Source organism: Numenius arquata, chromosome 7, assembly GCF_964106895.1.
Source record: "Numenius arquata chromosome 7, bNumArq3.hap1.1, whole genome shotgun sequence".
Taxonomy (NCBI): domain Eukaryota; kingdom Metazoa; phylum Chordata; class Aves; order Charadriiformes; family Scolopacidae; genus Numenius; species Numenius arquata.
In genome coordinates this window covers 55,177,581-55,204,579 of record NC_133582.1, presented here as the reverse complement: position 1 = coordinate 55,204,579, position 26,999 = coordinate 55,177,581, and the positions used below count along the sequence as shown (strand labels likewise).

At 38.4% G+C, this 26,999-nt stretch overlaps 1 protein-coding gene across 1 annotated transcript; it reads left to right on the top strand.

Moving 5' to 3' along the window:
* On the top strand, window positions 1-26,999 carry SP4 (Sp4 transcription factor). The gene is made up of 5 exons (XM_074150462.1): window positions 1-99; window positions 575-2,129; window positions 21,319-21,547; window positions 21,782-21,981; window positions 23,650-26,999. Exons 1-5 carry the CDS (start codon window positions 19-21, stop codon window positions 23,895-23,897), a joined length of 2,313 nt encoding a protein of 770 aa, XP_074006563.1. The 5' UTR covers window positions 1-18; the 3' UTR covers window positions 23,898-26,999.

Sequence of the window (26,999 nt, the reverse complement as noted above, 5' to 3'; positions counted from 1 at the left end):
CAAAAGAAGGAGGAAACTATGCCCACAGAGGGAGAGAAATCTCCCGAGGCAGAGAATAACAACAATAATAATAAGAAAGGGAAAACTGGAGGCTCACAGGTAAAGCACGCACACCCGAATAGGGAAGTGCCCAAAATATTAGCATTTAAAATGAAATGTTTAGCTTACAACATTTCCTGCTCAGGGCATCTTTCTCTGGGTGGGATGAAACATAGTTGGTTGGGTGCAATATTTTTACTGCCTGGACAGGTTTTCTTGATTGTATTTTGCAGTGATTAGCTGCGGTAGAAGCATTTTTAAAATTTTTGTTTATTTTAGGGGGAAAAAGAATACTGGATTGAGGATGTGGTTGAGGTCCTGGCTGTCACATATTCATTGATAATTGAGGACTTTATGTTTACAGATTATTTACAGAAATACATACTTCCTTTTTCGGAATCGTATCATTGGTCTCTATGCAGAAGCACTATTTTTTTTTTTTTCTGCTTCCTGTGTAAACCTTAATGCTTACTTCTGATGGTTTGTACTCATGCTCATATCCTAAATCTGTTCTGTTTTCTCTCCCTATGGATAGGATTCTCAGCCTTCACCTCTCGCTTTGCTAGCAGCCACTTGCAGCAAAATAGGCACTCCTGGTGAGAATCAAGGAACTGGACAGCAGCAGATTATTATAGATCCAAATCAAGGTTTGGTGCAGCTTCAGAATCAGCCACAGCAGTTAGAACTGGTAACAACTCAGCTTGCTGGAAACGCTTGGCAGCTTGTTGCTGCTGCTCCTTCTGCTTCAAAAGAAAATAATGTTGCTCAACAAGGATCTTCTGTTACCTCAAGTGCAGCAAGTCCCTCCAGCAGTAACAATGGAAGCACATCTCCTTCAAAAACCAAATCAGGCAATTCTTCTGCAACAACCCCTGGACAGTTCCAAGTCATTCAAGTACAAAATCCAAGTGGTAGTGTCCAATACCAAGTGATCCCACAGATTCAGACAACAGAAGGTCAACAACTTCAAATCAGTCCCTCTAATGCTACTGGTCTACAAGACATACAGGGTCAAATTCAGCTTATTCCTGCAGGGAATAATCAAGCTATCCTCACAACTGCAAATAGGACAGCTTCGGGGAATGTTCTTGCTCAAAACCTAGCGAATCAGACAGTTCCCGTCCAAATTAGGCCTGGTGTTTCCATACCACTGCAACTGCAAACTATTCCTGGGACTCAGGCGCAAGTTGTAACGACGTTACCTATAAACATTGGTGGGGTAACCCTGGCATTGCCTGTGATAAACAATGTGGCAGCTGGAGGAGGTTCGGGTCAAGTTGGCCAGTCTACTGAGAGTGGAGTGTCTAACGGAAGTCAGCTAGCATCTACGCCTGTCACTTCTGCCTCTGTTACTACAATGCCAGAGTCTCCTTCCTCCTCTTCCACCTCTACGACCACTGCCTCAACATCTCTAACGAGCAGTGACACGCTAGTAAGCTCTGCAGAAACGGGACAGTATACAAGCACAGCAGGCAGCAGTTCGGAGCAGACGACTGAAGAACCTCAAACTGCTACAGACTCTGAAGCTCAGAGCTCCAGTCAGCTTCAGTCCAATGGACTACAAAACGTTCAGGATCAGTCAGGTTCCCTTCAGCAGGTCCAAATCGTAGGGCAGCCTATTCTGCAGCAGATACAGATCCAGCAGCCTCAACAGCAGATTATTCAGGCCATTCCTCCACAGTCATTTCAGCTCCAGTCAGGGCAGACTATACAGACCATCCAGCAGCAGCCTTTGCAGAACGTTCAGCTGCAGGCAGTGAGTCCAACTCAGGTGCTCATCAGGGCTCCAACTTTAACACCATCAGGGCAAATCAGCTGGCAAACTGTACAGGTTCAGAATCTGCAAAGCCTTTCAAATCTTCAAGTTCAAAATGCTGGGTTACCCCAACAGCTAACCATTACCCCTGTGTCTTCAAGTGGTGGCACAACCATTGCTCAGATTGCACCAGTGGCTGTTGCTGGTACCCCCATCACTCTGAACGCTGCCCAGCTCGCTTCAGTACCTAATCTTCAAACAGTAAGTGTTGCCAACCTGGGTGCTGCAGGTGTTCAAGTTCAAGGAGTTCCTGTTACCATTACCAGTGTTGCGGGTGAGTGGTCTGACAAAGTTTTGGGTTTGTTTTGTTTTGGTTTTGTTTTTTTTAACCTATTGCAAGAATACCAGACAGTTTTAAATTAATACTTTTTTTTAGGATTTTCTGTAATAAGTGTTATAAGTGTTAAACCATTAACCGTGAGGAAATAGCTTATCCCTAAAGTTCAGACTTTAAAATAGCTGACACCTCTCCTAAACATTGAGCTAATATTACCAGTTGTGCAAATTAAAGTGGAACTGTTTCTGTTTGATAAACTATCCTTAAATGATCCTGATCTTCATCATATTTAAGATTTCATGGGGGATGTAGGATGCGAAAAGTGACAGTATGTGAACTGGGATATCTTGTGTCATGGCATGTGTTTGTATTTCTTATATTCTGTACTAGCTTCTAAAGTTGTTCCCTTAAAAGTTTGAGTTCTACAAAGAGATTGAGTGGAATGAGGTATCCTTGCGCACAGCATAGTTCCTGTGACTTGTCCTTTTAAAAAAAAAATAAAAACAGCTGGTAACTGTACCTCGGTATTTACTGATGAACTTTTGATATGTATTATGAAATGCCTGCTTGGTTATGCTGGTCTCATAGTTGGGAAAGGAGATCTTGAAAGGCTCTAAGCTGAATAACAGAGCTTAGTCCTGAAGTAAATTCTGTGCAAGGTCTCTGCAGTGTCCCAGAAGGGCAACTCTATATGTAAAACTCGCAGACTTTTAACATTTCAGGTAAAACTTGTTTTAGGGGTTCTCTCTGCCAGTTTGATAACAGCTTGCATAAGCCTGGTTTTATCTCATACAGGTAAAAGTCTTCTGTTGTGGTAGTTACAATAAACTCTTGTCTTAACAGCAAACCATCAACAGACATGGCTTTTTAGTATAAGAAAGAAAAGTAAACAGTAAGAAAAAACTAATGTTTAACTACTGTCCAGTCTGCATAAATAAATGTTAGTATCATATTGACTCTTAATCTTTTTTTAAATTTTATTTTAATAATCATAAGCTAAGATGAGAGCAGTTTAACTCGCCAAAAAGGTTGTTGGCTTTAGTTGAAACACTTTGGAAGAGGCTCAGCATAGTTTGATAATAAGAAATTTGCCATTGGGAGAATTTTATCTGCTATGGTACTCTTCAGCACTTGATGACATGTTGAAATACTAAGAGCTGGGTTGGGTGCACTAAACCTGGCTTAAGGAGCGTTACAGAAATGTTAATCTGGGTAATTGGAATTAAAATCTTGACCTTGTGTTTAACTGTAATGGTTCAAAAAGCAGTTCCAGTGAGCTGGAGCTGACCAGCTGCTACAGTATCTTGCAGTCCAATGTGCCTTGGAAAAATTTTTGGGAAGGTGGTGTCATTAGACAGAAGGTCCTGCTTTGGTAAGGGATTCTTCATAGGAAGCCTGCTTTGGAACAGCCTAGACTTGGGGGTTCAGGAAGAACCTTTCTGATGCAGTTTTTTTCCTGCTTACTAATGGTGTACAACTGTTTAGTATGCGCTAATAGGTATTAGAACAAAAGATTCTGAATATGATCTTGCTCAGTTATTTTGACTGAACCTCTGCTTGCATGTCATGTCTTTTGGAAAATAAAGGGATTGAGATTTGTAATTGAGGATGAAAGAAAGGGAATGAGTCAAAAGTATGGTCCTGGAGAAGCTAAGCCTTTGTCATGCAGGGTTCCTTCGTTAATTTATGTTAATTGAACTTAAGTTTTGTGACCATTGAATTCCCCTCCACCTTTTTTTTTTTTTTTTTTTTTTTTTTTTTAAACCCAGGTAGGCCTTATTGTTGTGTCTGTAGCACTTACACTTTTATGCTAGCAGCAGTGAATCCTCCAAGCTTTTCTCCATTCCTTCATATATAAGGTACTATTTCTGTTTCTCAAGGCTTGAGGTTATGGACGAAGAGCAAACTTTGAAAATGCGAGAGATTAGTTATAATTTCTTTCTCTTATTTATCTCTGCTTCTCTCCTGTGAAACTTCATGTGCTACACTTCACGTGTGGGAGACATGGTAGCATGGAAAGGAGGGTGAAGAGCATGATGTGCAGTCCTTAATGCCATATTAAGTATTCAAGGAAAGAATGGTTGTGAGAGAAAATTACAAACATGCTGAAATCTAAACTTTGCTTGCCATTTGCAAGGAATAAGCTGTTTTGATCCAAGCTATTAACTTCCTCAGAATCGCTGGGTTTTGTTTGCTATTATTGTTACAGGAAACCTTTTTTAAAAAAAATAAATAAACTGTTCAGTTACATCAACATCTGCAGACTGGTATTTTCATTGTTTTTCTGCAGTACCGAAGCTTGTCAGTGGGAACTCTTGTGTACGTTAACTGAACTCTCCAGAAGTTGGTAATACCCTACAAATGAGCAATAGAAGTAGGTGTTAGAAATGAGCTGTATGGAGGATGTTCAGAATGTGTCAGGGAAAAGACTGAGTGAAGGACTCAACCCATGCATTAATTCAGATGCTCTAACTTTCTTTGGAAAATAAAGTTACTTTGTCCCTCAAGCAAACCCAACTGATCAAGCCAGCTGAGTTTCAGGGGTAAAAAAAAAATAAAAATCACAATAAGTATTTGTCTGAAATAACTATTTATTTGTGTTGTATTTCTGTTCCATGAACATTGGTTTTCCTAGTTATTTCTACAATAGGGTAATTTAGGTACCTTTTTCAGTAAAAAATGAAAATAGTAAAGCAACGGAGCTCTAAATAATTAACTGCAAATAAAAATTCTTAGCTTAAAATTGTTATGGAAATGTTAAGCTATAGAACTATTTTAGGAAAGTTTCTTTTTTTGGTCAAAAGGATTCTAAATTCCTAAAGAGACAAATTTCACATTGAAAAAAAGAAAATTAAAGTCTTCAATTAAATATTATATTTTGGTCTGCTTTTTATAACCTTTGTTACTCAAAGTCTCTGCTCCCGAGGTGTGTAGGGTCTACTGTAAATCAAGCAAGAAGAATAAGTGTCTTAGAGTTTTTTTGTTATGTTTTTCAGTTAAAGGTTCAAACCTTGCTCTTGGTAAGTATCATGCTTTGGGTTATATGTTGTGTGTGGTCAAAAAGCAGGGTAAAGCAGAAAAGTTCTCCCATCATTTCACTTTCTGGCCTGCGGAAGAACTCATTCGATATCAGTGATATAGAGAAATATTACTTTACTGTGAGAGTGACTGAGCACTGGTACAGGTTGCCCAGGAAGGCTGTAGACTTTCCATCTTTGGAGATATTCAGAAACTGTTTGGACATGGTCCTGGACAACCTTCTGTAGGTGGCCCTGGGTGAGCAGGGTGGTTGGGCCAGATGACCTCCAGAGGTCCCTTCCAGTCTACACCACTTTGTGATTCTGTGAAATTTTGCTGAGAAGACGTACAAAGTGTCACTCAAAGGAGTAATTAAATGTACAGAAGAAAGCTGGATGAGAAGATAGAAACTAAGTATCTGAGCCTTAAAGACAGATCTTTAAACAATTATTTTAGTTAAGAGCTAATGAAACAACAGATGACATAAAAGCAACCGTGTTTACTTGAACATGCAAGGATCTACAGATACCTGCCTTGCTATGAGATTGGTACCTGTCGTTGCTTCTAAGCAAGCTAGTTCTGTACAAAGTAAACTGCATTTCTTCTGTGCTGCGTGAATTGTTTTATACGTGATTCCCTGTGGAATGGGATAGCCTTAATCTTAATAGGTGGTGACTTCCTGAATGTAGCCCCTATGAGCTTGGGGACAAGCACAGTTTCCTTGCCTTTTTTTTCAGGCTTCTGCTGTGATGGCTGTAGATGCAAGTTCAAAGAATTCTTGTCCCATATGTCCCCCCTGCCCCCATCCCCTTCTTAAAATAAGGTATCCTTTGACTTTGTAAAGCTTATTTTCAGGCCCGTTTATTTGTCCAGATGTGTTAATTGACAACATAAATGACTATGTGGAAGAAGCTTGTTTTCCTATTAGTTGGTTCTAAGAAAAATATATAGTTCATAAAACCATTTCCTCTTGGTGGGGTATGTTTCTTTGTCCCTCAACACACTGGGCTTGGAGTATACTTGTTTTAGGGATAGCACAGAATGTGAACGTTTGTGGATGCTGAAGAATATGGGGTGAGATAAAACAGATCGGTTAAACTGTAATGAAATGCTGAGTATTAATAGCTTCGCTGTAAAAGTTTTGTGTTCTGCCTGTAGGATTTCTTTCACTGGAGCCCTCAGAAGAGGTTGAAAGCTTTTTCTGAACTTGTCTGTTGTTTGTGTTGACGGTGGGAGTCTAGTGGTGGTGGTGGAGATGATGTCTTTTCAGAATAATTCCCTGTTTTTTTTACGAGAAAAACAAAAGTAATAGATCTGACTTGTATCTGCCTTAATTACACATTTTGAAGAAATTTTGTTACATCACGATGAAAGTGTTTGTCCCATACAAAAGTGCATGAGAGACTTTTTTTTTAAAAAATAGTGAAAAATATTACTTGTATTTATGTATACTTAGTCCATGCTTTGTTAGTTGTTTAAGGCAAAAGTCACCAGATCCCATCACCTAGCAACTCAAGCTCAAGTTCTTTCATTTGAGTGGTGATGTGGCCTGAATTATGGGGAATTTGGAGTTCATTCACCAAAATAACCTGGAGGAATGACTGCTGTTCAGTGGAATGGTCTATTGCCTGGCAATACTGGAACTGGAGAGTTTTAAGTCTCTTGCAGGGATGTGCCGTGAACTCTAAAACACTTATTAATGGCAATGAAGTCTAATACCAAGCGTTATTGGGGCACTTTAGAAACATAATGAATTTTGCCCTTCTGTTTCATACTTTGTACTAATGAGAGTTACTAACTTTTTGACCAGCTACTTTCATTACACTGCTATTGGTAGTTGGTTATGCAATCTGTCAGTACCTCCAGGTCTCCTCCTGCTTTCTTGCAACTTTTCTCATTTGTCTGCATCCAGCTTCATCCTGTCTTCAAGGCTTTGTCTTCCCTTTCCTTCTTTAGTAACTCCTCCTGTGTATCAGTCACTAGTTTTATGTCTTGCTGTTCAAAAACTGAAGACATCGCTTATATATTACTATCATTCTGGTTCAAACTTTGCAGAGGAATTTGAAGCATTCTACCAAATTCTTTAAACAAGAATAAAATCATACATAAGATTAAATGCATGAAACTCTGGAGTAGCAACTGGAAAAGGGAAAACGTCACACCCGTTTTTAAAAAGGATGACCTTTTTTAGGAGCTACCAACTAGTGACCCCACCTCTGTGCCTGGTAAGATCATGAAATAAATCGTCTTAGAAGCTATGTCAAAGCATATGGGTGACAGAGGTGATTAGAGAGAGACAGCATGGCTTCACAAAGGGCACATCCTGCTTGACTAATGTGGTGGCCTTCTACGATGGAGTGACTGTGGTGATAGGTAAGGAAAGAGCAGCTGATATCATCTACCATGACTTTGACATGGTCCCATGCAATAGCTGTGGACAGATATGGATTTTGTGGATGGCCTATTAGATGGATAAGGAATTGACTGGATGGCTGCATTCAAAGAGTTGTTATCAGTGGCTGAATCTCTCCAGATGGAGATCTGTAATAGTGGTGTCCCTGAGGGGTCTGTACTGAGACCAGTACATGTTCATCAGTGACACAGACAGTGGGATTGAGTGCACCCTCAGCAGGTTTGCAAACAACGCCAAGCTCAGTGGCATGGGTGACATGCCTCAGGAACAGGATGCAATTCAGAGGGACCTGGACAAGCTAGAGAAGTGGGCCCGTGTGAACCTCATGAGGTTCAACAAGGACAAGTGCAAGGTCCTGCACCTGTGTCAGAGCAATCTCTAATATCAAAACAGACTGGGTGATGAATGGATTGAGAGCAGCCCCATGGAGAAAGACCTGAGGATATTGGCAGATAAAAAGCTGGATATGAGCCATCAATGTGTGCTTGTAGCTCAGAAGTCCATCTGCACCCTGGGCTGCATAAAAAAACTGCAAAAAGAGAAGCGAGGCCAGCAGGTTGAAGGATTTGATTCTCTCCCTCTTCTCTGTTCTTGTGAGACCCCATCTGTGGTACTGTGTCCAGTTCTGGACATGGAACTGTTGGAGCAGGTCCAGAGGAGGGCCATGAAAATGATCAGAATGCTGGAACCTGCTCCTGTGAAGAAAGGCTGAGAGAATTGGGGTGGTTCAGACTGGTGAAGAGAAGGCTATGGGGAGACCTTACTGCAACCTTTCATTCTATAAAGGGAGCTTATAAGGAAGACTGAGAGATACTTTTTGCCAAGGCTTGTCTGTAGAGTCACAGGGCAAGGGGCAGCACTTTTAAACTGAAAAAGGGTAGCTTTAGATTGAACATAAGGAAGAAATTCTTTACTGTGAGGATGGCGAGACATTGGCACATATTGCCTAGAGAAGTTGTGGTTGCCCCATTCCTGGAGGTGTTCAAGGTCAGTTAGATGGGGCTTTCAGCAATCTGATCTAGTGGAAGATGTCCCTGTCCACAGCAGTGTTTCACTGCATGTTCATTGGTAAACAAGCTGCAGCAAATGCCTAGATGATCTTTAAGGCCCCTTCCAACTCTCACCATTCTGTGATTCTATGAACATAAGAGTCAGAGATATTTTTAACCCTGTCTGATGCTGACTGCAAGTGATGCATGCAAGAATAATCTACTCAGATACTCTTCCCACCGCTCAGTGATCTGAAGCTCAGGTCTTCCTGAGCCAGAAGTGGGATTTTTAATATATATTTTTTTAGAAATTTAATAATCCTTAATGGTGGTTTTTTTTGCTTCAGTGAATTTGTCTTTTTTCAGTCTGTACATTTTTTTACACGTTCAATACTCATCTGCAATAAATTGTCTTAATTGTTGTGTAAGATGCACTTTTATTTAATGGTCTCAAACTCCTGTGTTAAGAAAAATTAAATGATCTGATTTGCCTTGATACCACTCACAGTCTTCTATTATCTCTATCAACTATGCTAGCTATTGAGGGAGGGGATGGTTTTAATCTGAAGTCGTAGAATATTACGCTTATGTTGTTGAATGAAAGAAAATGCATTTTCCTGACCTGTGGGTCTCCTTGGTCATTCATGTTAATGTAATAGTGAGTATGTGTAAAGCAGAACTCTGGGAGTTGGGTAACTAAGCAAGGAGGGATGCCTGTAGGTGGTAACAAGGTGAAAAGAGTTCAAACTAGCCACAGTATATACAGGCAAACTGGCAAATATAAATACCAAGGGTGGAAATTGAAGGAGCTGAAGGATGGTGATTGTGTGATCTCTTTTTTTGAATAACATCCAGCGTTTCCCTGGATGTTCATTGGCAAACAAGCCGCAGCAAATACCTTGAAAGAAACAAGCTGCAAGCTATGGAATATGCAGTAAAAAGATAAGTACAAAGAACTGAGCTATTTTCTACAAAACCAGAAAAAATGCAGGAGTTTTTCTTAGTTTTTTAATTTCATAGTGTGTTACTTGGCACTCTTAGGGTGTAGTTGGGAGGAGTATAGAAATTTAGCATACTTCTTCCAAAGTCATGAAAGGTCACTCGTAACTGTTCTCAGGTTGCCTTGAGCTGAGAATTGTTGCTGAACCACAGTGTTCTAAATATTATAGCACTGGCATCCTTTTCAAATGCTTCAGACTAATTATAGGAGAAGCATTTAGTTTTCTAATGACAAAATTGCTTTGGTTGTGGGATTTTCTTAAACTGAAATTCAAAATAGTGGCAGAAACAGTTTAACAACAGCTGGTAAAAACAAATGTTTGCCTTGATGAAGGTAGCTTAAAAATAAACTATCAATAAATTGTTCCTGAACTTTGTGCGTAAGGAATGCCCAATCTACCTGTTCAGCTAAATCGCTTGTGGAGAATAACCGGGTAAAAATGGTTCAGTAAAACAAGCCTTTTCTGCCTGACCTGTGAGTAGCAAGGCATGGCTTCATCATTACCTCTAGATAAAGTGGGAAGGGGAAGCATTTCAAGTACCAACTTTGCTCATAATTGTGAGGTGAAACAGGTTTCTAACAAGACGTTTCTATTCTATTAACTGCAAGAATGAAATGTAAGTTCTTAAGCCTTCAAAGAAGAATGTTAGTAAAGCTGTATTTCCCTCTTGGAGTATCTGGTCGTATAAAAATGTTTCATCAATACAGGTGTGCTCTCTGAGAAGATGAGGTTTTGCCATCCCTTCTCTCATTCCTTATTGTCAGAAATCACAGCATATAGAGCAGGAAATGCAGTGGCTGAACTTTCTTGGTTGGAAAATGTCAAGCAAAGAAACTGAGTTATACTGCACATCTTCATCAGCCTGTTAGTGTTGTGTGGTTTTTTTTTTTTTTTTTAAGGGTGCTTAAATCCACACAAAGCCAACCTTCTTATTCTTCCATTATCACCCTGGGCAGTGGTGCTGCCAGAAGCGTATTCAAAAGCTGATTTCAATAGCTTCCTCAGTAACTTAAATTACGGAGTACTTGGCTACATGTGATTTTGGTACTGGTAGACAAGATGTATCAGTTCTTACTGTTAATATATTAAAAATATTTAATGGCAGTGGTGATTATTGAAAAATCTAACTATAGATATATATGGAATGGGATGTCATGTGCTAAGGGGATGTTGATTTCAAATTATAAATAATTTTATTATTAAAAACAGCTACATTTTTCAATGGTCAATGATTTTTAATGGATAATTTAGTTAATAAAAGTTGTATTATTTGTATGCTGTAGCATAGTAGCTTTGGAAGTAGTCAGGACTGCATAATGAAATGTAGTTTTTATACTGAATATTTTGCTCGTCATGACACTTTCACCAGGGCATCTCTGGACATCTGCAGTCTCTTGAAAAATGTAGCATCTCAGCACACGATTAGGTCAGTTTGGGCTATAGCTGTATGGTTTTCTGTATGCATCCATTCTTAAGAATGGAACTTCGAGTGATGTTTTACACTACTGACAGCAGCTAACAGTCATATACCTTAATCAGCTAGTTATTGGTAGAGCATGCTATCCCAACATACATACTAGTCTGCATAACTGGCAGACTAGTATCATTTTATTGTAAAGAGGAAAGGATCAGTTAATATCCTCCTGCCAAAATGAGCTTGGGATACATGTTAGGTACGTGTCTGACTCTTCTTAATTACAGACTACTTTCAAGTGAGGATGTGACTGCTCTTCCCTTGAGCAAAATACTGAAGTCTAAGAAATATGGGCCTTGGTTGTCTTGTTTCTTTGGTCATCAGGAAGTAACTCTGACTAAAACATCAAGCTCTTCACTTTGTTCTGAACCAAAATGGAAGATTAATCCTACTGTTTTATAGGGATAACAATGTTACAGCGGGAGCTGGCAGAACTTCCAAGGCTTTGGATCCTGGAGACTTACTTGGTCCTTCTGTGATTCTATAACATGTAGATCTGTTGGTTCTTGCCTGATGAAGGCTGTAACAAAGTTACAGTTTTCACATTTTTAATAAACAAAGTAGTCTGCCTATTGGTTAACCTATCTATGCATAGGCAGTTACAAAACCAAGGCTTGTGTGTCTTTAAAAATGTTTTATGAATCTTGTTTTTCCTGATAATAACTTTTAATCACCTTGACAGTGGTTTTTTTTTTTTATTCTGAATAAATTATCAACTGCTATACAACTTAACCTATTTTTAAAATCAGCTATCTTCTTTTCTGTTGAGAACATTTTCCATGTATGTACCTGTTAACTAATCCCTCCTGTGCATAGTCACATTTATTTTTGTCTTGATCAATATAAACATAGCATTTCATATTGCCAAAAAAGTTTACTTCAAGGACATTTGTGAACCTTCTAGTCAAGTGTAAAATATGTAAACTAGCTAAATTGCAGTAGAAAATCCCCCCAAAACCCAACAAAAAAATCCCCCAGTACTTCCCCCCAAAACAGCAAACAGGGTACTGGAAACTTAGCTTGTATTTTTTAATGTCAGCTTCATTCTGTCCTTTAAAGATTAGGCTATTACTATTTCCATGGTAATATGCAGAAGTGAACCAAGATGCTGAAAAACAGGCTTTCTGAGACCGGTATTTTATTTTCCATATGGCAGAAGTGTGTAAGGTTGGTATTTAATTTTTTTTTTTTATTGTTACAGTTTGTCAGGTATTGAGCTCCTGTAGTCAGACTGTAGAGACTAACAGTCAACGAGTTTCTTTCTAGTCCTATCCCCATTTCAGAGTTAAGAGGAAGGGCTGGAAAAAAGGACTGGACCAAGTTCTGTTGTGCCTGTAAGCTACAGAGTAACCTGACAGTTGGGGTGGGGGGATGGGGTAGAGGGACATCTTCAGTAAAAGTAAACTTAAAAACCTACATTTCTTATATCTACTAGTAGTTTCCACGCAGCGCATCTCGCATTCGGTAGCACAGCTGGTACTTGGGTTTTCAGTTATCTGTTTGCTCTAAGGTTCAGTACGCAGGGAACTGCTTGTGTTCATCTGCGAGGAAGTGTTCTTGAATGCTTATCCTAAATACGCTTTTCTTTTTGACTGTTTTTTCAATGCCGATAAAAATCAGGGGATTTTGTTATACTGCTGCCTTAGCAGTAGTATAGCAGGTTATTTTTCCTGATTCCAGCTCCTTCTTTAGAATACCTAATAAATTGACCATTTTTTTTTTTTCCATTTGATCCGGAACAACCAGAGGCATTGCCTTGTTTTGACTGAAATATCTACTTGGTTGTGCAAGACTAAATTTTGAGAAACTGTAGCTCCATGGTTCATTTTCGTAGAATCATAGAATGGTTAGAGTTAGAAGGGACCTTAAAGATCGAGTTCCAACCCCCCTGCCATGGGCAGGGACACCTCCCACTAGACCAGGTTGCTCAAAGCCCCATCCACCTGGAGGTCGTGAACACCTCCAGGGATGGGGCATCCACAGCTTCTCTGGGCAACCTGTTCCAGTGTCTCACCACCCTCACAGTAAAGGATTCTTTCCTAATATCTAATCTAAATCTCCCCTCTGTCAGTTTAAAAGCATTTAAAACCCTCATCCTATTGCTACACTCGCTGATAACGGGTCCCTTCCCCATCTCTCCTGTAGCCCCTTGTAGGTACTGGAAGACCACTATGAGTTCTCCCTGGAGCCTTCTCTTCTCCAGGCAGAACAACCCCAACTCTCTCAGCCTGTCCTCATAGCAGAGGTGCTCCATCCCTCTGATCATCTTCATGGCCCTCCACTGGACCTGTTCCAACAGGTCCATGTCTTTCTTATATTGGGGGGTCCCAGAGCTGGATACAGTACTCCAGGTGAGGTCTCACCAGAGTGGAGTAGGGGGGCAGAATCACCTCCCTCGACCTGCTAGCCACACTGCTTTTGATGCAGCCCAGGATGTGGTTGGCTTTCTGGGCTGTGAGTGCACATTGGTTTTTTATGTTGTTTCTATAGAGATCTTTCAGTTGTGGTAGCTCTTTCCTATGTTTAATAAAGTAATAAAAAGAAACCTGGCTTTCAGTTTAATGTAAGATACTACTAGCTTGGAAAACTTCTGTCTCAAAGTACTGAAGTAACTTCAGGTTGTCTTCACCTGGGAAAAGCCTTACATTTTTTAAAAGTCATTAAAGTACCTTCATGAAGCTTCTTAGACATTGTTTTGTCTTTTATGTTGCCAGTAAGATTCTTGCACAAAGGAAAAAGACTTCAGGGTTTGTTTGGGTTTGTTGGTTGTTTTTTTTTTTTGACTTAATATTTTACTGCTTTAAATCTTATGCTTTTAAGTGGTGTTTTTTACAGAAGTTAAGCTTAATTATGATCCTGTTCAGTCGTTTTTGAACACACGGAGCCATTTGACATGGGAAGCTTTTGGAGGAGAGGATAACAAGTCCTTACAAATCTCGTCAAAAGTTGGCAACAGGCAAAAGATAGAAACTTGCTGCAATGTCCTTGTAGGAGGTGGAAGAGATCAGTGTCTGGTTGATGCTGCAGTTTGTACCAGAAACTTTCTGCTTGTAGTAGCATCTAGACACAATGTTGTGCTGTCCTAACCCAAATTTCTTTTGGTAGTTGAGTGGATCCAGTTCCTCTCTCTGCTCCAAACTGTTCTTCCCTACAGAGTGTGTGGGTCCCTTGCATGATCCCTTGTACAGTTTCTGTTCTGGAGAGTTTTCCTGTCATGGATTGTTTCTTCGTAAGTCTTTATCAACCATTGCTCCAGGAAAGAAGAGAGGGCAGAATTATCTGTGTACCATTTAAGTAGCATCAAATCTTATCAGCTTTGTGTAAATACTGAAACTCAGTGTTGTCTTCACTTAAATTTTATTTTAAGACATGATTTGCATTTCATTCTTCAGCAAGAAACCTCCTTTCTGGTAGACTTTGTTTGGAAACAATTGATCTGACTAAACTATTGCCACTTTTTTTTTGTTGTTGTTTGTTTTATATTTTAAAATCTTGGATAATCTTAATCAAAGGAAATTATCTGTTTGTCATTGTGGAAAAAGAACGTTAAAGACAAGACTGTTTGCCAGGTGACCGCAGTTGGGATATGCAGAGGAAAGGGAGATGAGAAACCTCTTTTCCTCCATTGCTTTGCATCAGCAAGTTGTTGAATGGGTGAGCTGCTGCTTCAACTCCAATGCTTGTAGAGCTTTGGAACTCCACAGGCTGTCATAACTTTACTTAGCCATCCTGTAGTAATATACATTGAATTATGGAAGTCAGTTGCAACCTTCTCTTTCACTTTTAGAATATGCAGTTGAACAAATTTTCTGTTTTGCAACATTAGCCACTCTGGCTCTAGGTATGTTTTGCAAAGTGTTCCTTGGATTTTGTAGTAAGGTGCACGCTACTGAGATACCTCTATGTGATTAATGTCGTCATCTTTTTGACTGCTGGTTGCACAACAGCAACAGGAAATCTATACAAATTGTTCTGGGGAACTAAGTACTAGAAACTAGAAGTGTCCTTGTCTTAATCTTAAATTTCTCTTCCTTCCAAGATCCGTTTTCTAAAGCTTGACTCCCATGATTTCTGTGGATCCTTAAAGCTAAGTCCTTTTCTTCCCCTTCTGCCCTGTTTGTCTCAAAGAGTAGGTTTTTGTGCTTTGCTACTTCAGGTGAAAAAGAGCAGTGTGACAGCAATGCAGGTGGAATGTGTAGTAACAGGAAAATTGTTCTGACTTACGGTAGATGGCCAAGCCTAATAACCATCATCTTCAATCACTCTGTAGGAACGTACTTCCTATGTACCATGCATTAGCTTTCTTTAATCATCTTTAATTAAACCAATGTGGGGGTTATTATTTTGCAAATTAGCTTTGAAGCCTGAAATTGATTGAGAGGTATATGTATATTTTTTGGATCCACAGTGATTACTTTAAATTCTTGAGTTTTCTTGCATGAATGCATTACAGACTCACGTATACGGGAAAGTGTATATGAGTTGTAACTGCTAAGATGCAGTTTTACTGCAAAATTCAAAAGCTGAGTAAGTGATGCTGAAGAACAAAGGATGCACAATCCTTTATCTTTCTAATCCTGTATCTTGTGATAATAAGTGATGCATTTACTTAACTGCTTAAATGGAAAGATTAATGACTAAAATCATGCAGGTTCTTCTGTTTGGGGAGCTTTAAAAATTTCTATAATGTTCTTCTTAATTACATTCAGTCATAATCATACTTGTAATATTGCAATGAGTGAGAGTCTTATTGCACTTGATTTGCAAAATAAATACCATATCAGGTTGCCTTGTTGTTTACATGTTGTCTTGTGGTTATAGTATAGAAATAAATAGTTACTATACGAAAGAAAGAGAGAAGTTAGATCTGAGAGAAAGTGAAATACAATGGAGTAATTGGTATCAGTGTTATTTTATACACTAACATTTTGTTGTAACTTAACATTGTAACCTGACAGCATGTACAATGTAGTTCAGTCATACACAAGTTCAGTGTTTATTTTGTTAATCAAGAATGTTTCACCTTTTCAGGAAGTTACTCTTAAAGAAATCATGGGAACTCAACAAAAACTTTTTACCTTCTAAGGGCCGGTGTAAACGTGTGGTGACTGCTGTGACAACTCATATATAATAACAGATGAACTGAAGTGTGACTTGGTTCCCTCATGTAATGATTTGTTTAGACCTCTTCCTGACATCTGTGTTGAAACATGAGAGCTCTTCTTACTGAAAGGTTTGATTATGAATGGTGAAGTATAGTGATATCAGGTCTTGTGGTTTGGAGTGTGTCAGGAAGAAGTAATGATGTCAAGTGATCTCATGATTGTATCAGAATTTCTGGGAGGCTTTAAACGGCATTTTAATGCCACTACTAAGAAGTCACGTGGGTTATTTTTAATAGGTCTTTTTTCATCCATCTGGAAAGTGTCAGGTGATCATTCTTTTCCTGTATGGATAACATTATCTCAACCACCTGTTTTAAGAATAAGCAGGGTTTGTTTCAAATGAAAAGCTAATTTGTATCTAGGTCCTCTCTATTGAAAAATCCTCATTTTTATAAACTTCTGGAAGTTGCCCCGGTTTAATTTTGTAGGCTGCTGACAAGCTCATATCAACTATTAAGTTTTCTCAGTATCTTTTCTTCAGTAAACTTTATTTAAGAAATAATGAAATTCCTTTATCTTCCCTTAATAAGTATAAATGATGTAAAAGTTAAAGTGCTTAGTGATCCATAGTGGATTCCAGTATATAGTTTTAAAAAATCAAAATCCCATATAACTCAAAATTATAGCAGGCTCACTTTGAGATTTAGACTAGGGCATGTTCTGTCAGTTGTTTTGTGAAAATTTTCTGATTTTTCTTCAAGAGAAAAGATTTTTCAGCTGGTTTAAAACGCATTCATTTTAGTCTCAAAGAACAAGAATGAAAAATTTTATCTTTAACAAATTTAAAATGAGTATAGGTGCATTTCTTTCTATTGGGATGCTCTTTGGGGAGTTCAACACAAAAATTAAGTCCAGGAATTACGTTGTTGCACTTTCCAGTGTTTTCTGTTAACGATGTAAAACTCTGGCAGAGAATATTTATCAGGTATGTGTGGTTCCTTCAGTTACTCTTTTATCTCAAAAAGTAGAGATTTGCTTATTGAATATTGTGGCCTGGATCTTTAAATAAAGCTATTTGTCTGACGTTTTGAGAGTTTCAGAACCTTCTGTTCTGAATTTAGGAAGTGGAATACAAGGGAATGGAGTTTAAAATAACAACTCTCTGAAATTAGTTTAAAGAAGAAAATCAACATTCACTTAGAAAATGTAATAACTTATTTAATGCTATCTAAAGAGCAGTCATTACTGTTTAACTGAAACCATATGGATAATGTAATTGTCTGCTTGAGACCTTACTTTTGGCATTTTCTCTTTTGTTATTTTTGTTGTCACCTTTATAGTTACTGTGAAGAATTTTCTCATATGCATCACTATATTATGTTTAATAAATAAAGGTTGTAGCTCAGTAGCGTATATCGTATACTCCAAGATAATGTATGGTCCTCACATGGGGGAGGGAAAGTTTGGAGCAGATAAAGTATGTGTCAGCAGTGGTACTTGATATTCTGAAGAAGTATTAGAAGACCCTTGTGTGGTTGGTAGTCTTATGACTGAAAGTTGGTCATATCAAATGAGCACAATATATCAGATTTTTAGAAATGCTGAACAGGCTTCCCCATAAATGTGAATTGGTCACATCCAGCAAGAGTTATGTGCTGGACACTCATCACTCTAGCACTAGTTATGGAGTGAAAAAAATGAAGTTCTCCTCCTCAGGGTTCGAGTGCCTCAATTCACATGTTACTCAGAAAACCTTGGTTTGGCAGCCTGGGGGAAAGTTGCATTGAAAATTTAATATCAATTCAAGAAAATCAGAGAGAAAGGGAAAACTGAGAGAAAAGGATGCTCTTCAGCTGTGTTCTGACCACAGCCTGGTTACGTGCCAGGACTTTTTTTTGCTCAAACACGACTTTGTGAGATGGATGGAGTCATCCCTCTAACAGAGCAACAAAGGATAATTGTTATTAATGTACTTGAAAACGTGACTGATAGTGAAAATAGCATAAGAGGCTACAGTAGGTTGGCCATAGTATCTGTTACATCTTTAACTTTTGCAGTAACCATTCGTAGATGACTCATTTCTGGTGCTCTGTGAATTAAAGGAGATTCATCTGGGTATGTTTAGCAGACAGAAGAGCAGTTGGTGTTCTGCAAAAGACTACAAGCTGAGCAAGTTCTTCCTGTTAATTTATTTACCTTTGGCTAACCAAAAACTGCAGCTGGTTTTCCACACAAGCAATCACATTATCCTGTTAAGATGAGCATTAGGTATAACAAAAATTATCAGTCACCTTTGACTCTGGCTACTCACAGCATTTGGTCAGCACTTCAGCAGCTTAACAGCCTGACAAGGAATTGCCCCTGGACTAGCACTTTCTTTGGAAACTCATGTCCACTTCTGCCGCTAGACCCAAGTAGATATTACTATTTGCATTTATACCACAGTGTTCTCCTTACCCTGTCTCCTTACCCTATTCTCCCTCAAGGATTTTCATCAGTGCTTTTCTTCCCCATTAGAATATGGGAAATAAATTGATTTCCAGTGCATAGCTATTCTGAAAAGAAAGACTTTGTTCTCTCCTAGACATATGCACTCAAGATTAAGCCTGTGATTCTTTTCCTATGGTTCCTCTGCTGCAGGTATCAGACTTTTTTTAGGATTTTTTGTGTTTGTTTGTTTTAATAACTATCTGTCCAACAGCAAGTGGGATTCAAACGTTATCTCTTCTGAGTTTGTTCTTGTTATTTTTGGAGAACCAAAAGTACTCAGCATCTGTCAATATTTGTGGCCTGCTTAAGAAAACAAGGAATTTATGTTTATTCATATTTAGGCAGATCAGGTGCAAGTTCCAGACAGAAACCAAGAGAGAGAACTGGGAAAACATGGTCAGTGCTTCTGGTGAATGTAACCTGGTACTGACCTAGGCACAAGACAGATTTATTCTGTTTCCTGTAGCCAACAGTGGCCTGTTAGAGGACAGTCAAGTCACTTTGGGCAGTTCTCTGTATATCACATTCCTTAGTCCTGACCTATCTGCATGTATGTGGTGGTGTTATGTGGTGTGTGTTAGGTTTCATCTACAGCTGTAATCATGGTGTTATAGAAGACAACCGATGTTGCTCCTCAGCAATCCTGTGAATGAAGCAGTCATTATCCCTTGCTGTGTTGTATATGAACCCACTTGGTAGCCAGGCAGTTTAGACTTCAGAGAGACTGTTCTCAGTTTTATCCCCATTGATGTTATGCATGCTTGAGAAGAAAGTTGGAGTACCCATTTGAATCTCTCTGAATCATGTTACCTCCAAGGGATTTCTAAGTTTTGAATTAATGCTTCAACACTGAGGACTTTCAAGTCTTAAAATATTATAGTCTATTCTAAGGGATTCTCATTGGTTATTACACTCTCTCAATAAGTAGGTAGTATTTCCTCTTATTTCCCACGTGTATGAAGGCACTGAATTTTGGAAAATGGCAACATCTAATGATATTTTGTCCCATTCCTGTTACTGGCAGGACTGGCACTCGATGTTGTCAGATTGCAGCTGGAAGTCATATCTCTGTGTCAGATTTAGTTTGTCACATTATTTGGTTAGACTGTATAGTACTAACTTTTTAAGCAAACATAATGTTACTCTGCTGCTCAAGGAACTAACTACACTTCTTACCTATATTGAAATAGTCTTTATTTTCCTTTAATATCAAGACAGTAATCCTGATTTCCTTTGATCAAGAAAGCCAATGAGATCAATGAACTTATGCAATGAAATTGAATTTTTAATTACCAAGTCAACCTTAGAATTCCATTTGATTCAGTCAAGCTGCTTTCCCAGTCTTCTTGAAAACATACTCTTTCTGCAAAACAGAACCATAGAATATCTCAAGTTGGAAGGGACCTATAAAGATTATAGACTCCAACTCCCTACTCCTCACAGGACTATCTAAAACTAAACCATATGACTAAGAGCATCATCCAGGAACTCCCGACAGGCTTGGTGCCATGACCCCTTCCCTGGGGAATCTCTTCCAGTGACCAACCACCCTCTCAGTGAAGAACCTTTTCCTAATATCCAACCTGAATTTCCCCTGACGCAGCTTCATACGATTTCCGTGTGTCCCATGGCTGGTCACCAGAGAGAGGAGATCAGCACCACCCCCTCTGCTGCCCCCCTTGAGGAAGCTGTAGACTGCGATGTGGTCACCCCTCAGCCTTCTCCTCTTCAAGCTGAACAAACCAAGTGACCTCAGCCGCTCCTTGTAAGTCTTGCCCTCGAGACTTTTCACCATCTTGGTCACCCTCCTTTGGACACGCTGTAACACTTTGATGTCCTTCTTATATTGAGGTGCCTGAAACTGCACACAGCACTCAAGGTGGGACTGTACCAGTGCAATGGAGAGTGGGACAGTCACCTCCCTCGGGCAGCTGGCTATGCTGTGCTTGAGGCACCCCAGGACATGGTTGGCCCTTTTGGCTGCCAGGGCACACCGTTGACTCATGTTCAACTTGACATTAATCCAGACCCTCAGATCTCTTTCTGTGGGGCTGCTCCCCAACCTCTTGTTCCCCAGTTTGTATGCATAACCAGAATTACTTTATCACAGGTGAGAATCCTGAAAAAAATCAAACAACAAAGCTCTGGTATGCTACCTTGTTCAAGTCTAGTCCTGCAACATTTCTTTTTCTTTGTGAAAGTTCCTTTGTCACTCAGTGTTGATTCAGGACAGATTGTAGGAGAAGTCACAATTCTGTATGTGCCATAAAGCAACTTTTAGAATTAGCTAATTGTAGTTTTCTGAATGTAGATATGTTTTCAACGGTTATTAAAGAGACATTAACTGGCAATAGATTTAACAATCTGTTTGTGTAAGATTTTGTTTAATGTTTTTTGCATTTATCTCAGCTTTTGAGAAAAAGAAAACACTTCTTAAATTAGTTCACAGTTCTTAATATCAGCCAGTAATTTGCAGTCTTGCACAGTACTACTAACAAATTACATTAAACAGGGCTATCTAAGCTAGCAGGTAAGTCCTCTGGTAGTGCTTCAGAAAAATGGCTAGATTTACTATTGCTTTGTAGCTCCCCTTAACTTTAGGTGGATTTTTGTTCTATAAAACACATGAAGTTTATTTGTGTTTTTCACTTATTGAAATGACCAATAAAGGGTAAAAACACTATCTTATTTTACAGGTCAACAGCAAGGACAGGATGGAGTAAAAGTACAGCAAGCCACAATAACTCCTGTTACTGTAGCAGTAGGTGGCATTGCTAATGCGGCAATTGGTGCTGTTAGTCCTGATCAGATAACACAAGTGCAGCTGCAACAGGCTCAACAAGCTTCTGACCAGGAAGTGCAACCTGGCAAGAGGTTGAGAAGAGTTGCCTGCTCATGTCCTAATTGCAGAGAGGGAGAAGGAAGGTAAATGTAAATTTTATCAGTACGTATTTAGGCTTCTTATCACAGTTTGTCTCATTTGGGCATGAGATTTTATTATATTGCCTACATTTTATAATGCTTTCTATTAGAAAGTATGTTTATATGTCTTTTTAGACAGGGGATTGCAATTGTCTCTATTAGCATGAAAAATTTTTCCTAATAGATAATAATATTTTAGATTATAATTACCTACCTGTTTAAATTCGATCTTTTTAGAGGCAGCAATGAGCCAGGAAAAAAGAAACAACATATCTGCCATATTGAAGGATGTGGAAAAGTTTATGGCAAGACATCTCATCTTCGAGCACATCTGCGCTGGCATACCGGTGAAAGACCATTTATATGCAACTGGATTTTTTGTGGCAAGCGGTTTACACGGAGTGATGAGTTACAAAGACATAGAAGAACCCACACAGGTTGGTCAGCCCTTTTGTATGCATAGTACAGCAAGTCTGAATCAGTGGCCAAGGTTAAACAGTGATATCAAAGATCTCACTTATTATGATCTCTGAAAACTACTTTTAAATCTAAATAAAGTAACTTTAAAACAGAGTAAGTGGTAGGTTTCAGTTTTCATCAGTGCAAGCTGACTGTGATACCAAATAAATAAAATGAGATCTGTTCAAACTGTTCTGCTCCTGTGCTAGGAAGAGATGACTGTTGCATCACAGATAGCTGATGTACATTAGCTAATGAATGTCTGATCTAAATTTGGCAAATTTTCTTGAGCCTGCAGATGAGGATAGATTTAGATTAGATATTAGGAACAAATTCTTTACTGTGAGGGTGGTGGGACACTGGAACAGGTTGGCCAGAGAAGTTGTGTATTTCCCATCCCTGGAAGTGTTCAAAGCCAGGCTGGATGGGGCTTTGAGTACCCTTGTCTGGTGGGAGGTGTCCCTGCCCGTGGCGGGGGTTGGAACTAGGCTTTGAGGTTCTTTCTAACCAGAACCATTCTATGATATGATTGTATGTAGTATTGGCCATGGACCAGTGTTGTCATTCTCTCACTTGGACTAACTCTATCCTTGAGAAATGTATTGACCTAGTCCATACATCAGATTTGATCTTCTTAGGAAGTTTCTTGAAGTTTCAAGTGAGAACTAATAAAGCCAAGTTCTCTTTACAGTTCAGACTGGAAAGGTGGACCTTTTAGGAACTGAAAATTTTATCAGCCTTTGTATTTCTAGCTCCAAGAAGGTTGCTAGTGGACAGTGAGGTGAATTGAGAACTGACTGAACGGCAGAGGTCAGAGGGTTGTGATCAGTGGCGCAGAGTCCAGTTGGAGAACTATAAATAGTGGTGTTCCCCAGGGGTCGCTACTGGGTCCAATCTTATTCAATATATTCATCAGTGACCTGGATGAGGGGAAAGAATGTACACTCAGGATGTTTGATGATGACACAAAACTGGGAGGGGTGGTTGACACAACAGAAGACTGTGCCGCCATTCAGTGACACCTGGACGGGCTGGAGAGTTGGGCAGAGAAGAACCTAATGAATTTCAACGAGGGCAAGTGTAGGTTCCTGCACTTGGGGAGGAATAACCCCGTGTACTGGTACAGGTTAGGGATTGACCTGCTGGAGAGCAGCTCTGTGGAGAAGGACCTGAGAGTCCTGGTGGACAAGTTGGCCATGAACCAGCATATGTGCCCTTGTAGCCAAGTGATGTAGATTTCATACATCCTCATGGAGCTTTGGGTTTCATGTTTCCAAATTCCCTTTGTAATCTAAATAACAAAAGTATTCTTAAAAAATGCTAACAATTAGTTCTTTCAGGGCTTTTACCTCTCCTACTCCTTCAGATTTATAGAAGTTTACGAAAATTCACTGGTGACCTGAAAGTCAAGCTTCTCACCAGATGATCACAGCATAGGAAGTATTTGTTGAGAACATTTTAGTAGGAAAGGGTGGATTACCAAAAGCCCGTGACCTGAAAATCAGACAGGTAGAGAAGAAAACATTGTATCCTTTTAAAGACAGTTCAGATGTTGAATAGAAAAGGGTTAGATTCAAATGACCAAGCGAAAAGTGCTCAGTGTTCTTTTTCGGTAACATTTTGGTTTTATTCTTCTTTTAAAAAAGGTGAAAAGAGATTTGAGTGCCCGGAATGTTCTAAAAGGTTTATGCGAAGTGACCATCTCTCAAAACATGTCAAAACTCATCAGAACAAGAAGGGTGGTGGAACAGCCCTTGCTATTGTTACCTCAGGAGAACTGGACTCTTCAGTTACTGAGGTTCTTGGTTCTCCAAGAATTGTCACTGTTGCTGCCATTTCTCAAGATTCAAACCCAGCAACCCCTAATGTTTCAACAAACATGGAAGAATTCTGAAAGGATCATTTATATGGATGCCTAGTGCTGCACTTAAGTTTACATACCTTTCAGGATATGGAAGTGGGCTGGTAAAGTGGATTACAGAGCAGGAAATCATGTTTTCAGTCATGACTTCTGTAAGTGTTCCAGGCTGGAGGGTCAGCACAGGAAGTGTACACCGGTGCAACAAGACAAAAATTTCAAAAATACAAACAGCGCAAATTGATGTACTGGATAAACAGATGGGGGAATATTATTTCCATACTGTACTTTTTTAGTTATATGTCTGTATGTCATGTAATGATTTTAAATGAACTTTCCCCCTCCCCTATTTTAGCATTGTATGTTAACGTGTTTATAAAATCAGATAATATCAATGTAAAACAGGGTGGAGCTTGACTGGGATTAATATCATTTGATGAAGGTACTTTGTTTTTAAAATAAATTTGTAATATTTTCATGAGAACATCATTTTCCCATAAGGCGCAGCAAAGCCTGTTGAATAATCATGGAAATATTTTAGGGTTTTGCTCAGTCCATAAAACACGTCAGTTGATTTTGGCCGTCTTTTCTCGAGTTTTGGAATGACTCATATAGCAGCTGGATGATGCATGCTGCAAAGTGGTTCTGAGGTGGACCTCAGATTAATGTTGACCACTACATTATAGTAGTGTGTATAAATGACAATCAGTGAGTTCTAATTCCTCTCTTTGTTTGGAGAGCTAAGGTGATGTAGAATTAGTGTATAGTGTAGGAAAGATAAACCCATAGAAAGATATTAATGTAAGATTTTACAAAAGTAACGGTATCTTTATGTAGGATGAAAAATGAATATGGCAGCTTTTGTGTCAGTTTTTGGTATTTCGTTATATTTTAAAACATCCGTGGTCCATTTCTAACTTGTAGGTAACATGAATCATAAAAACTCGATCTTAAGTGTTTAAGTGTTTTAATTTTGTTAGAATTCATGGAAATTAATCAGACAATTGAGTGTTGTAGCTCATTCTCCAGTATCTTCTCTCTGTAAATACTAGTTATTATATTGTGGTTAATGTGCGGAGTTCTTTATGCTTTGACTTAATAGCCAAAGAAAAGAATTAATTATCACATTTTAACCAAAAAAACGTATTGACAGTAAACATTTTCTCTCTTTTCCCCTAAATATTACTGTCTTTATTTTCTCTTCAAGGATAATATGTGGGCTGGTAATAAATATCTGTTATCTAGCAAGTCTTACATTGAGCCTCCAACCACAAGACAAACTGGGGAAAGAGGAATATAGCTATCTTTTTATTACACGACTTTGGATTTCAAAGGTTTGGTTACATTTTCAGATGTGCCACTTTAATAGGAATATAGAGGAAATAAAAAACAGCGACAATAAAAACAAACTGCATTTTGTATGTGAAAACTCCAGTACGTACAAGGAGGAAAGATGGCCAAATATTTCATACTCAGGATTTTTAATTACTTCCCATACGTATAAATATAGCCTTTTACACATACAGTCATTTGGTAATAATTCTCACGATCATTTTTAAAAAAAAAATTTATACACCAAAATATTTTTGATGCAACTTAAGGAAGTACAGTGCAAGAAGGACAAATTGTTTTGTTGGTTTTTTTTCTCTGCAAATTACAAAAGGAAGAATGTGTTTGGTAGCTGTTAGTTTGAGAGACATAACAGATACCTTTTGCATTCCCTCATGAAATATATACTTCTCATCTGAATACTTTATCAATCTTGTGGTGTTATCTGTATTTTTGAAGCAGGACAAATACCAATCATTGTTTACACTGTGTACACTTTAGGCCAGCCCTTTGTAGCAAAATATTAAGCTGAAGGTATTTTATACTTTCAGTTTACATAAAAAGCTTTGAGATTAAAGAGAAACAATTTTACACTGTGGTTATAAATTTCAAGTTTCTTAAAGCTTTTGTAGACTTGTAACAGAGTCTTTAAATTTTAGTTGGGTTTTGTACATTATTTTGTATATTTTATTTAAAGTACTCAACTGATGTATCTGGATTTAAAACATCAGAATCAATTAGATGTTACATTTAATACAGATGAACGTTAGGTAGTATTAACTGTTAATTTTATTATATAGGAAATGAAACGTCAAATATATATTTTATCATTAAGCTTCACAATCAGTGCTATAAATTTCTTTATGCAAAGAAAAAAATTTCCTAATGTTAATACCATGTTTCCTAGAACTTAACAATTTTTGTAAACTGAAGTTACAAGCATTCTGCACAACCATTTCATACCTAATTTTTTCATGCATACTTATGTATGCAGATAGGAAGCTGAAGTAATTTTTAATCTGCAATGAATCCCTATTATAGATGTATCGAACCCTAAATCTGGTCGGCTTCATAGCATCTCAAGTACATTAACTTGTGTTAGCAGGTGCACATGTTACCGCTGGAATTAGAAACATTTTGACAGTCTGTTCTGCATACCATTCGGAATCCACTTTTCTGTCTTAAAAGGATCGTAAATTTCAATGTCCTTTATTTGACTCAGTGGGATATAGCTGTTGTAAGTAATAGGGCACAGATGTGCAGTAGTATCTTGTTTAATGGCATTTCACTGTTCATTCCCTTTGCCACTGTTAAAAATTTTGCTTTATTGTAATTATCAGTGCAAAGTGTATTTACCATGGTAGAACTCCAGTGTTAGAATAGTTTTTTTCTTACAATATACTTTCTTTGGTTAGGTTCGTGTATGTGTTGCCGATTACATTAGAAATTGGTGTTAAGTCATTATTTATCACATTCTTTCACGAGAGCAGTAATAAAAGTGTGTAATCTAGGAGAAAAAGTTAATTTGTCAAAGTTAGGTAAGCATGATGTTTAGGTCCTATTTTTCAATTTTATAACTGTTTTATTGCAACAATATTTGTATTTAAGTCTTCATTTTAATGCCTTGTGGTGTTTTTTTATGCATGTCACTGAATTGTCATCCCGCAAGAATTGATGTGCAGCATAGGGTATTAAATCTACATAATGATTTTGAAACAGAAAAATAGTTGATGGTAAAAATGTAAATGTTTTGCAAAAATTCCTTATAAAAAAAAGTTTTGTAGTAATATTTCACTTGTAAATTTTTCT

Coding starts and splice junctions, on each gene's coding strand:
- SP4 (XM_074150462.1), top strand. CDS start 19: ATGCCCACAGAGGGAGAGAAATCTCCCGAGGCAGAGAATAACAACAAT. Junction 2,130..21,318: donor TACCATTACCAGTGTTGCGG/GTGAGTGGTCTG, acceptor CTTATTTTACAG/GTCAACAGCAAGGACAGGAT. Junction 21,548..21,781: donor TGCAGAGAGGGAGAAGGAAG/GTAAATGTAAAT, acceptor CGATCTTTTTAG/AGGCAGCAATGAGCCAGGAA.